This window comes from Candoia aspera, chromosome 3 (genome assembly GCF_035149785.1).
Source record: "Candoia aspera isolate rCanAsp1 chromosome 3, rCanAsp1.hap2, whole genome shotgun sequence".
In the NCBI taxonomy this organism is placed as follows: Eukaryota; Metazoa; Chordata; class Lepidosauria; order Squamata; family Boidae; genus Candoia; species Candoia aspera.
Window position 1 is genome coordinate 188,375,370 of NC_086155.1, and position 12,576 is coordinate 188,387,945.

The following is a 12,576-nucleotide window of genomic DNA, read 5'->3' on the forward strand; positions in this document are numbered from 1 at the left end:
TACAATAGGCCCAAATACATGTAATTGAAATAAAATACATACATTTCCATATATATATACACACACACATACATATACATACATATATACATACATACATATACATACACATACACCCACACACACACGCACACATATATAATCTCTTATTATTCTTCCTCTGGTGTTTCCTCTATGCTGAATTTTACTAATAAATCTCTTAACAGCAGAGGTATGCCCCATTCATTCCAAAACAATACACATGAAAGTGAAGAAAAATTCTGACAATTTCTTCTTATTTTCTCTATTCAGTAACTTTCTTCTACAACTGGTTGTGCAGAAATCTGCATTCCATTCTACAATGTTCTATGCAGGATTCTGTTTTCTTGTGCATACAGAACAATTATATCAAGTGTGCAAAACAATATTGCTTACATAATTTAGCACCCTTAATTTGACTATTAAAAAGGCAAAGTTGTTGTCTTTTTAGATTACAGCATAACCTCTTGTCCTTCTCTCTGCCAAACGCTTAAATATTTAATGCTATACAAAACATGTTCTTTGGGATACCTACTTGTATGTGTCCCCTTGTTGGCATTTTGAATGCAATCTAAATTTGGCAGTTTCTCATTTGACAAAAAGGCTTGTGCAATAGCAGTATAAAAGCTTCGTGCCACACCGCTGCCTTCTCCCGGTTCATCCTTAAATGTAACCTTTACCCTGTGGACAGCCATTGGAGTGGTAGCACATCTTCGACCAAAGTGATTGTTGAGCTGTCTCATTGTTTGCTGAATTAGAAGGTCTCTATCCCGATCAACCTAGCAGACATATCAGAACAAGAGCTTAAACCTCTGAAGAAAAAGGCAAAACAAATATTAGTGTTATATGGCTAAACTGCCTCTCAAAGTCTGCCCAATAAAATCTCTTAGCAGCAGCTTTTAACCAATTATTTGGAAAGCTGATATGAGTCTGCCTGAAGTTAGAATGTCCAGCTGTCCACGAGCTGTATCAGTAAAGAGATCAGGGGAACATGGGCTGGAAGATCCCTAAAGTGGTATCAGATTCAAGCTGACATTAAAACTGTATCATTAGTACCGTTCCATTATTTTTCCTTAACATAAAAAAGTCATATAGCATAATAATAAACAAACAACATAATGTCAAGAAATTATATTTTAAAAGAGTAGAAATCAGCACTATTAAGGCTGAACAACAGATTTCCTTAACTAGTATCTTCTAGAGATATCATTTTAGCAAAATCAATGAAGGAAATGTAATGATAAAGGACCATAAAAACTCCATTCTGAAATACCCCAAATCCATCTAATTGACTCTCAACTGAGACCACCTGTTACTCTGTTACTATGTACACAAAGTTTGAACTCCTTGGTTGGCCTGGTCATTCCAGCATCTATAACTGACAATCAATTACAATTCTCAGCAGATCTGACATCAGCAAGTAGCACAGAATAAAGTGGCTCAGCTATAGAGAATACCATACAGAAACCATGTTATACCAGTTCTACCTAAACTGTTCTGGTTTCCAGTAGGATACTGGTTCATTCCAAGGTGTTTGCAGTGGCATTTAAAGCTCTAAATAATTTGGGATCTTGGTATTCAAGGGAGCAATTCTCTCTACATATACCTGACTTAGTAGGTGGCCAAGTGAGCTCTCCTTTGCTTCTCTATTGGGAGTTATATGTATTATATGGAAATGGGAGAGAGGGACTTCTTGACTGTGGCATCCTTGTTCTAGAACAGTGTTTCTCAACCTTGGCCACTTTCAAATGTGTGGACTTCAACTCCCAGAACTCACCAGCCAGCAAGGGTGGTTGGGGAATTCTGGGAATTGAAGTCCACACATCTGAAAGCAACCAAGGTTGAGAAACATTGTTCTAGAAGGTCCAGCCTAGTTCTGATATTGGCTGTGTTACACTACCTGGCAACTTAGCCAGACTTTGGGTTTCACTGATTGTAGCTTAATGGTGTTTTGATGTTGTTGTTGCTGCTGACTGGTGTTTCTTCACACTTCACAGTCTGATGAATTACAGAATATGGTTTGATTATATTATGCTGATTTGTTTTATTCACTGTCCAGCTTCCTCAGACTTTCCCATTTAGTTAACATCCCAACCAAATTGTTAGTACTGTGCAGAATACACACAGACACACACACACACCCCTACAAAACCAGAACTCAACTAGTCTCAGTGGCATTACCATCAGCAGTCTATCAACCCACTGACTTAAACTGGCTTTCAGCTATACTTCTGATGGCTAGATAACTGGTTTCCTGTCCTCTTTTATAGAGCAGTATTTTAGTCCACCCATCAATATTTTTTTAAAACAAAATTAAAAATCTGCAGCTTTTATTGGTAACTTTTCCTGACATGCATAACTTCTGTATACATGTGTAGTTCACAATGTAAATTCCCCCAAATTCTTTTTTTGAACACCATTTTTCCTTTGGCTAGTTTGTTTTAATGTTGACTACGTGTGTGCATGTGCAGATTATTTACTGCCAAAAAAATAGATGTTTGTGGATGCCATTCAATATTACTTTCCATAATTTGGCAGAATCCATTTTGGCTGATCCTGCTAATCAACTCACACAGAAATCTGTAGCAGATTTATTTTACTTCCCTAATGTCTACCTATTCTGCAACCTATTCTGTCACTTGCTCTGGGACAATTTCTGATGGTTAGACCAATTTTATATCCTAAATGCTGAAATGAAAAACAGGATATTCCACTACATGCCATCTTTTAAATCAAACTAAAATAAGAAAGATCAATTTCATTACCTCTAATGTTAAATCCCTAGACTGCTGATTTCTCAGCTTTTCCATTTCTCTGCGGAATTTTGATTCCTTCACTTCAAAACCACCTAATTCAGTCAAGATCTACAAAGATAATGTATGCATTAATAGAAGAAAAATCCCACAATACAACCAAGTGGCCCTTCAATTAACAAAACAAAAACATACCGATCCAGGTTCTGCTCCTACATCTTCCATGAATACTCTCCCAAATAACTCTAGAGAAAGACGCCAACGTCCAAGCAGCATATCATGAGAAATTACCATTCCCATGAAGCTACACTGTGGCCTGTGAAACAAACATACAAACAACAAATCAAGGAGGCAATCACTTTTATACACCAAAGAATTCTTGCATTTCCGGCACAATAAATGAAATGTCTTCCTATAATCCAGATCAAGGAGCGTTTTAACTAACCCGAGCAAGAAACCGAGTAATAGTCAAGAAATTAGTATTTCTGCCACCCAATTCAATGGCAAACTGTAAGCAAAACAGTTGCAACTCAAAACTGCTTGCCAAATCCAACCTGAATGGTGAAGAGCCTCTTTTTGAAAATTCAGCCAGTTCTTTTAACTTTTGCTGCTGATGCCCAATCTAAGTACTGTGTTCACAGCACTATTATTGATAAAGGAAGGGAACTGACTAATCACATAGACAGGAAAGAGAGCAAATTGGGCAGGGAGTCTGTTTTATATTGATGATTATCCGTGGGCAGCTGATAATAACAGCATCCTGCCTCTCTTCCTCACACACCATCTTTCCCTTCCTTTTCATACACCCACAGCTACACAATATGCATAGGCATCCCACAGTTTCTCTCAATCTCAAGACAAGACTCCTCTATCCCCATATTTGTTTTCCTCATTTCAGCTGGAAAGGAAGCTTATCCTTTTCTATTCCTCCCAAGCTCAGACTGTCCTGCTGCAGGAAAATGCGAGCCTTTTCTCTATGCTGTGAGGACAGTAGGATCTACAACTCCCCAACACGCACAGAAAGAAGTCTCTATTATCATTCTGAAACTACACACTTGACTGCATAGGGACACCCAGGAGCAGTAGCTGCCACTTGGTCTTTCTTTCTTTCCTTGCTATCTAACTCAGACTTCAACTCCCAGAATTGCTCCCCAGCCTGCAATTCTGGGAGTTGGAAGTCCACGGGGCTTAAAGTTGCTGAGGTTGAGAAACAATGATCTAAATGAAAGACAGAGCAAGCAAGCAATGAATAAGCAAGTAATCAGAAATGCAGTAAGACCATTATAGAGGAAATCATAGAAGAAGGAAATACAGCAATGAACTGTAGGACGCCCTAGAACACGTAAGGAAGGAAAGTATAGAGAATTCCAGTAACCCCACTGAACTTCACATGTGTGTTGCCCACTTTGGGAATTACTTCTTCTTTAAACTTTGGTACCTGAAGGATGTTAGAGGAGGTCCTTCACTTTCAGTTAGCCCAATCTCTGCCAGTAAACTGCTTTTTAGTTGTGCTGCAAGATCGTGTGCTGACGGGCCTGGCTTTGAACCCTCCGATTCTTCTGATGGCACATTTTGTTCTTCTTCTTTCTTCTGCCGATACTGCATGCTCATCACATTTTTTAAATTGGCTGCATAGGACATCTTGGTTGGAAGAACCTAAATGAAAAGGACATTAAAGTGCTTTTGAAGTAATATCAAATACTTTCAAGACACATTCGCCAGTATGGTTCTGAAAAGTCCAATTTAGCCAGAGTACTGAATTTCCAAAGAAATCTGTGGGATCAAAAACCCCTTTTGTCTATACAAGTAGTCCTCACTTACTGACCACAACTGGGACCAGCAATTCTGTCACTAAGCAATGCGGTCAAAAAGTGAAATGTCACTTGACCACACCTGGCTTACAACATCAGTTCAGCAGTTCCGGCTACAGTCAAGCACAAAGTCCCGTGACTGTGACTTGTGACTTCCTGACAGCTTCCCCAATGACTTTGCTAGTCAGAAGCTGGCTGTAAAGGTTGCAAATGGCAATCATGAGACTGCAGGACACTACAACCGTCATAAACATGTGCCAGTTGCCAAGGACCCAGATTGTGGTCATGTGACCACTGGGATACTGTGATGGCCACAACTTCAAGGAGCGGTCGTAAATCTCCTTTTTCAGCACCGTTGTGACTTCAAGTGGTTGGTGAATGAATGGTCAGTAAGTGAGGACAACCTGTGCATTTTCACTTAAAAAGAACACGCTTTTAATTCCTTTCAGCAAAAAAAGAAATGGATCATTGATCAAATCAACCCAGAGTTCTCACTCAAGGCACAAATCACCAGGCTCAAATCATCCTACTTTGGACACATTATGCAAAGACCTAGCTCTGGGAAAGGTGGAAGGAAAAAGAGGACGACCAGTAGCAAGCTGGATGAACTCAGTTATAGTGGCGATGAATGCACCATTAGAAGACCCGAAAGACCAGGTTAGGGACAGATTGTCATGGAGAAAATCTATCTAAGTGGTCACTAAGAGTTGACAACAACTTGATGATACTTAATCAATCATAATGGCATACTTCAAAATAGCATTTTGGAACCTACCAAAACTAATGTTGGATGATGGAAAGCATTTTTTCTATTGCAAATCTCATCATGTCACCATATATATTTTGCACACAGAAGACTGTGAATTCAAAGAAATATTCTAAAAGTTGTCAAAGTATTTGAACAGCCCCCATTTCTAAAATACCAAAGCATTTTTATTCAGATACATTTTAAAAATTGTTAAAGTATTTTAAAAGCACCCATTGCTAAAATACCAAAGCATTTTTTTTAATCATTCCCTGTATTCGGTAGTTAGAATCAAAATCCAGAGGAAGAAATGTCGGACTGAAGACAGCTCCGCAAAAAGCGGAGCTGACAACTGCAGCAAAGAACAAAGAGCCGGTGAGTACAGGTAGTCTTCACTTAATGACAGCAATTGAGCCCAGAATTCCATCGCTAAGCCATGTGGTTGTAAAGCAAGATGGCGTTGCTTAGCGATGGCAATCCTAGCAATTCCCCTTGCCATCGTTAAGTGAATTTTACCCATCGTTAGCCTGAGCACCCACCCCAATCCAAGCCATTTCGGGCTTGGTTCCTCCCAGCCTCGAACACTGCCTTCAACTCCCCCTGCCTATCTCCGCCCCACCTATCTCCCCCACATCTCTGCCCTTTTGGAAGCCCTGCAACCTGCCTTGGGGGTGGGAAGCCCACCCAGGTGGCGCGAGGCGTCCTGTCCCACCTGTACAGGTGCGAGGCCGCAATAGCAAGCGCCACCCTCCCCAGCCTGCATTCCTTCACCCAGCTGCCTCCTCCCCCATTTCCCTGCACCTGCCTTTTGCCTTTTTAACTCAGCCCCCGCAGGAGAAGCAGAAGCAGCTGCCTGCCTTTTTGAATCCTTTTATATATAGCATAAGCTAGCGTAAGCTGAGAAAATAGCATAAGGTGAGAAGATAGCGTTCTGGAACCACCAGGAAGAAATGTTCGCTGGAGAAGCTGGGTCCGAAAAGGACTCAAAAAGGCAGGCAGCTGCTTCTTCTTCTCCTGCGGGGGCTGAGTTAAAAAGGCAAAAGGCAAGTACGGGGAACTGGGAGAGGAGGCAGCTGGGTGAAGGAATGCAGGCTGGGAGGCTGGAGCTTGCTATTGACAGCCTCACACCATGCAGCTGGGCTTCCCGCCCCCAAGGCAGGTTGCAGGGCTTCCAAAAGGGCAGAAATGGGGTGGAGATAAGTAGGTTGGGGGAGCTGCAGCACCCCCACAGTCGTAAATGCAGGCGAGCTGCCAAGTGCCCTAATTTTGATCATGTGACTGCAGGGGTGCTGCAACAGTTGTAATTTCGGGCACTGGTTGTAAGGCCATTTTTTTCAGCGGCGTAGTAATTTCAAACAGTTGCTGAACGAATGGTCGTTAAGTGAAGACTACCTGTAGACCAGCTCTTCGAACCTCTCTGGACAAAGAGAGGACGGGAGCAGTTGCTCCTCATGAGGAAACTGCAAGACAGCAGTCTCCAGCTGGTTTTGAGCACTGGGAGATGAGAGCCATCTTGCTCAAACTGCAGTTGGCGCCTTTAAAAGGACACTAAGATTGCATACTTCCTTTTCTAATCACATTCGGAAATGGCTTAGTAACTACTTTTCAGCTATTAGAAACCTTTGAATCGACAAGTCTGAAAAACAGGGTGAGTATGCCTTTAATTAATTAATTAATTAGGGTTAATTAATTAATCAATCAATCAATCAATCCTATCTATCTATCTATCTATCTATCTATCTATCTATCTATTTATTTTCTATCCTGCCTTTATTATTTTTATAAATAACTCAAGGCAGCGAACATGCCTAATACTCCTTCCTCCTCCTATTTTCCCCACAACAGCAACCCTGAGAGGTGAGTTGGGCTGAAAGAAAATTTTAACCACAAGCTGAAGAACTTAAATTAATTAAGACTTAGATTTTAGAAAGTTATAAATGGATTAAGGGTCCAGATAAATTTGAAATGAGATTTTGGAATTAATTATACAGAATCCTTTTGGCAGGAAAGTGGACTTGTATTGATTTTTTTTAAGACATAAAAGAGATAAACAATTTTAAAAACTGGACACTAAAGGGAACTAAAGATTTTAATTAAAGGAGGAGAATACATGAATCTGATTAACAGCTACAGAATGATGCAAAATATTATAACATTGGAAATACTGAAGGATAATTTTGAAAAATGGAACCAGAAGTAAATATCAACATGTCAATAGCGATGTTTGCTTCTATGGATAGACTGTGTCCAAAAGATGTTTTGGAAGAAATGACAGAAGAAAAACAAGTTTTAACTGACAAGATAGAGAATGAGTTGACACTGAAAGTGGATCTATAAATGACAGGCTACAAGAATGACATGGGAAAAGATGTTTCATTGGACCTACAAAAGAAATTGGTTGATGCTTTAAAAATCAAAAGGGAATCACAAATAATAAACCAAGAGTGACCAGGATAATTCTTTACTGAATTTACAAAAGAGGTTTGTTAAAGCTTGGATGAATCTTGCAGAAGGGGTAAAAAACAAATGAAAAGAAGTTCTACAACATTACTTGAATGGACTAAATATTAAGATTGTTAGAAGTAAAAGGGAGGAATATAAAGTTGGTTTATTTGATCAAGGTTAAAATAGATTATGTTGTTATTTCTGGCAACCCTAAATGGATTTTTTGCTGACATCAGGACTGAAATGGCAATGCTTTATGGATTTGTTTATAGATAACGAGATGGAACATGGGATGAAGAGATCATCAGTTGTAAATTAAGAGGAGCTGAAGAGTTACTAAAATTGCTTATACTTATTGTGATGAAGGTTGGAAGTCACTTCTTTATATATTTATTTTCTTTTTCTTTACTATATTCTAATTCTTTCTTTCTTTCTTTTTACCATTGCAATTATAATCTTTAATACAATTATTTTTTTAAAAAAAGAATCAAAATCAACAAGGTAAAAACAAGACAACAGCAACTGCATAAGATAACAATTACCAAAGAACAAAGGAAGTTGTCTTCTAATCCCATGAGTCAAGGCAAGGGTCTCACAAGGTCAGGAAGTTCACAGAGAGTAGGGATAGAGGAAGGCATGCACACTGTTTTATTTAGCTTTCTGACAGAATAGCAATGGCAAGAGGAAATAGAGGAAGGGAAAGGAAAGAAGGTTATAAATTAGAATACATGTAACAAATTCATACCTCAAGACAATTTCTATCCATGGTCACTTCTAGTAAACACTTCCCACTATTGGCAGATGATGAATAGAGACCTTGACTTGGCCGACCGAACAAATCTTCTTTTCTAGCATTTGGCTGAAAAACAATTTATCCAGGAATAACAATATTAGTGCTAACAGTGAGACAAATGTAACATTTATCACTTAACCATGTGAGGTACTGACATATATATCTTCTTTCTATTAGGAATTTCCCCTGTACTATTCTGCCTTGCTCCATGGTTGAGGCGTAAATCAGAATCAGGATTAAGGACAAATAGCAAGCTAGATTTCAAACTACAGTTTGAGGCCAGCTTCATAGCCCTAGTTAATAATACGATGTGGTTGACAGTAACCACAACTGACATGAGACATGCAATTGAAGTCTGGATTCCCTATATATCTGAATGCTTCCCAGAAAGTAGGGGAATAAATTAGATGGAAGATGGAACAACCACTGAATAAAACTCATTCTGGAAGATACTCCACATGGGTTTATTCAACCCCTGTATCATCTGAGTTGCAGTGGGATTCTACCACCATTCTCTTATGAACCACCCTGCTTCCCCTCAATCATACCCTCATGGCCTAATTATGAGGTTGCTGGGCCCCAGGTCTTGACCAAGCTGGATTAAACAGGATGTGTTGGCTCTGAAGCCAAAGGCACACACTACACATGAACATTTTATGTGGAAATGATGCTCTGGCCAGCCACAGATCACAAAGCCCATACACAAGGGGAAAATGACCATTCTTCCCCACTCATGTCATTACGTTAACAGCCTAGAAGATAATGTGTTAATGTTTCTTGTAAAGATTTTTGTAAAGGAGTTAGACTTCATGCATATGGGTTGATGTGGGTGGCCTTGAAAAGGAAAGCAGAATGTTGGAGGTAGCATCAAAAATGTGATTGCGCGCACACACAACTATTCTGCTTACATTCACACAGAAGTGATATAAATGTAAAAAGCACTAATATATGTTGGTTTGTTTGGCCTGCTGCTGAGATATCTGTGTATGCTTAATTTCTGTTGCTGTTGAGAACACCAGAGTGGTATTCCATGCTTCAACAAAAATACTACAGAACTGAAATGATAGAAAACCTCTACTTGGGAAAAAAATAAGGACACTGTATATCACCCAGTACGCTGCTGATCTCTCAACCTGATGGGGCCAGAATAGTGGCATAACCGCCAAATAAATGTTCTTAGTCAATGTTACCTGTAACAAATGTGGCTGGTCTGCCAGAGGGATGGCCTCTGCTAGAGGAACTTCAAAAGGGTTAGGTGGAATACAGCCCAAGAATGTCATAGAATCAGATCGCCGGAAGAATGGATGGTTTTGGCCTGTTTCAGCTGGAAGGGAGTCATCATCCTTGTCATTAAGTGTAGTACCTGGAAAGCAAAAATGTGAAGAAGAGAAATCAGGAAACCATTCAATTTTGGATACATGGAAATAGCTAATTATTATTATTTTGTAATCATCTATCAATGATAATATGTTGCTATTTTGATACAAAGTAATTAGTAATATACTATCACTGATAGATTGTATTGCCAATAATGTCAGTTCTTTCTGTAATTGCCTTCTAATCAAATAAATTGGTAATGCGGTCTAAATTATAAGAAATCAAGGCTGAATTCATTCACACTGCATGCCACACTTGCCAATATTTCATATTCAGAAAAGGATAGTACTGCAACTTTTCAATGGCTGGAGAAAACAAACTGATTAAAATCTCACTAAAATTCATTGTGAAAGAAAAGGAAAATAAGCTCAGGCATTTAGGATTGGTTGAAGTTGTCTCTTTTATGTACGTCATATCATAGAAGGTATCCTTCTATCTATACAGACCACAATGATAATGATAGTGAACTTTATAATTAGCAAATACCATTATTCCAAATTAAAAATGCAAAAATGAGACATGCTTTTCTATCTACAATCTTTAACTTTACTCAGTTCAATTATAGGGACTGCTACAGTTCAGTTCCTTTCTCCCTTTGCCACATCTTCTCCAAGTTCTCTTTCTTTTTGCATTTCCTTACTACTTCCCCCCAAAGGAACTTCTGTTAGCCATAAATTTCTTCCAGCTAATTTCCTTCCCTTTTTCAAACACCAAGGGAGGTTTGAACACACAACAGCATCACCAGCAGGCACAGCTATCAAGATCTCATTTTATTTCATACTGAACACTTACTGTATCTCTCAGGTGCCAATCTTAATATTATTATTTCTAGCAACTGAACTCAAATTCTGTGCCCTTAAAAGGCTGCATTAAGAATATGAAGGTAGTACACACAGGAAGACCTTGGAATTCACATAAAGCTGTGAACATTGGTGTCTGGGAAATCGAATTTCCAAAGCCTTCTAGCTTTATCCACCAGAAATTCCTTTCCCAGTATTTTTAGGTGAAGAAACACTTTGCATGAGCAGCCAGAACATAAACCTAAAGTTGTTCTCATTATGCTCTGCAAAATTTATTTTTTGAAAGAATGACAGAGGGACAAGTGAAGGAGCACAGTAAGGCACTCATCCCTGCACACTAATATTATTAATTATTTCCAAGAGGTAAAAAATCGAAATCAGTAAGTGAGGATGTAGGAGACAACAATCCTCTGTTACTACTATAAAGCCAGATATCTAGAAGTTACCTATGGTTATTAAGTGATGAATGTGGCAGTCTGTAGTTGTTCAAAACACCTCATATAGAATTGCTTAATGCTTTTTTCCCCTTTACTGAAACACCAGTTTGCTTCATTAAATCAATTATACTATGTGTCAGTAATTATACAAAAATGACAATACATTATGAGATGATGACTGCTGATTTTATTTTTGAAATGTAATTCTACTATAGGTAAAGGTAAAGGTTTCCCTTGACGTAAAGTCCAGTCGTGTCCGACTCTAGGGGGCAGTGCTCATCTCCGTTTCTAAGCCTTGGAGCCGGCGTTGTCCCTAAGGACCCGTCCGTGGTCATGTGGCCGGCATGACTCACGTTACCTTCCCGCCGAAGCTGTACCAATTAATCTACTCACATTTGCATGTTTTCGAACTGCTTGGTGTGCAGGAGCTGGGACGAGCAATGGGAGCTCACCCCGCCGTGCGGTTTCGAACCGCTGACCTTCCGATCGGCAGCTCAGCGGTTTAACCCGCAGCGCCACCGCGTCCCTTACAATTCTACTATACTAAATGAAATAATTAAATTATTTATTAAAATATCTATGAATAATAAGATTCTTAATCCCCAAAACCCATACTAGGCATACAAGGCATAATTAAGTCTCCATTCAGTTTCATTTCTCCCCAAGCCATATTAATACTAACTTTGATTTGTGTCATCATCATTTTCATGCTCTGAATCCTCATTGTCCAGACCAAGTTCCAAGAGTTCCCGAGTCCTCAAAAAAGTGAATAAAGATTCCATTTTAGAAACCCAACAGTAAAATTCAACAGTACTGTCAGACTTCTCTTGTAGCAACTTAGAACAGAAGCAATTAATCCAAAAATCAGATATTCTGGAGCTGTGATTAGTCAGTTATTAGAAAGTGGATTATAGTTGCAACCTAAAAATCCCAGCAAGTATTCTACTTTCAGATGAAAGTACTTTCTACAGTACTTTCTACTTTCTACATAGGCAATTTAAGATGGTATGGTTCTGACTGGTTTTCTCAAAGGTTTTTTAATATAAAGGGAAAGACGCTTGCCTTATTTGTGAAGGCGGCTGTCAATACTTGGCTATATAATCCTTTAACAATAGCATACAGCCAGCTTCCAGGGGAGGTGTGGCAAACTGAAGACATCTCCACGAAAGCTGATAATTGCGGCAAAGATCAAGGAACCAGCGAGTAGACCAGTTCCTCGGAATCTCTCCGGACAAGGAGAGGACAGGAGATCGCCTTTATGTGCTCTAGATGGCTGCTCTTTGCAAGAAGACCACAGGACAGCAGTTTTCTGCAGGTCTGAGTGCCAGGAGACAAAGGGATCAGCCATCTTGCTCACAATAGTGATGGAGCCTTTTAAAGGACACTAATTTTGCAAG

The 12,576-nt window shown here is 39.3% G+C and overlaps 1 protein-coding gene across 1 annotated transcript in view; it reads right to left on the reverse strand.

Annotated features, from left to right (window-relative positions):
* UBR5 (ubiquitin protein ligase E3 component n-recognin 5) overlaps nt 1–12,576 on the reverse strand; it is a 94,621-nt gene that overhangs the window by 10,943 nt on the left and 71,102 nt on the right. The window contains exons 42-48 of the mRNA XM_063299562.1: nt 11,862–11,935; nt 9,756–9,928; nt 8,518–8,631; nt 4,210–4,427; nt 2,967–3,087; nt 2,784–2,882; nt 554–797 (exon numbers count right to left, since the gene is read on the reverse strand). Of these exons, the coding sequence (XP_063155632.1) occupies nt 554–797; nt 2,784–2,882; nt 2,967–3,087; nt 4,210–4,427; nt 8,518–8,631; nt 9,756–9,928; nt 11,862–11,935 (1,043 nt within the window). The remainder of the gene's footprint in view (nt 1–553; nt 798–2,783; nt 2,883–2,966; nt 3,088–4,209; nt 4,428–8,517; nt 8,632–9,755; nt 9,929–11,861; nt 11,936–12,576) is intronic.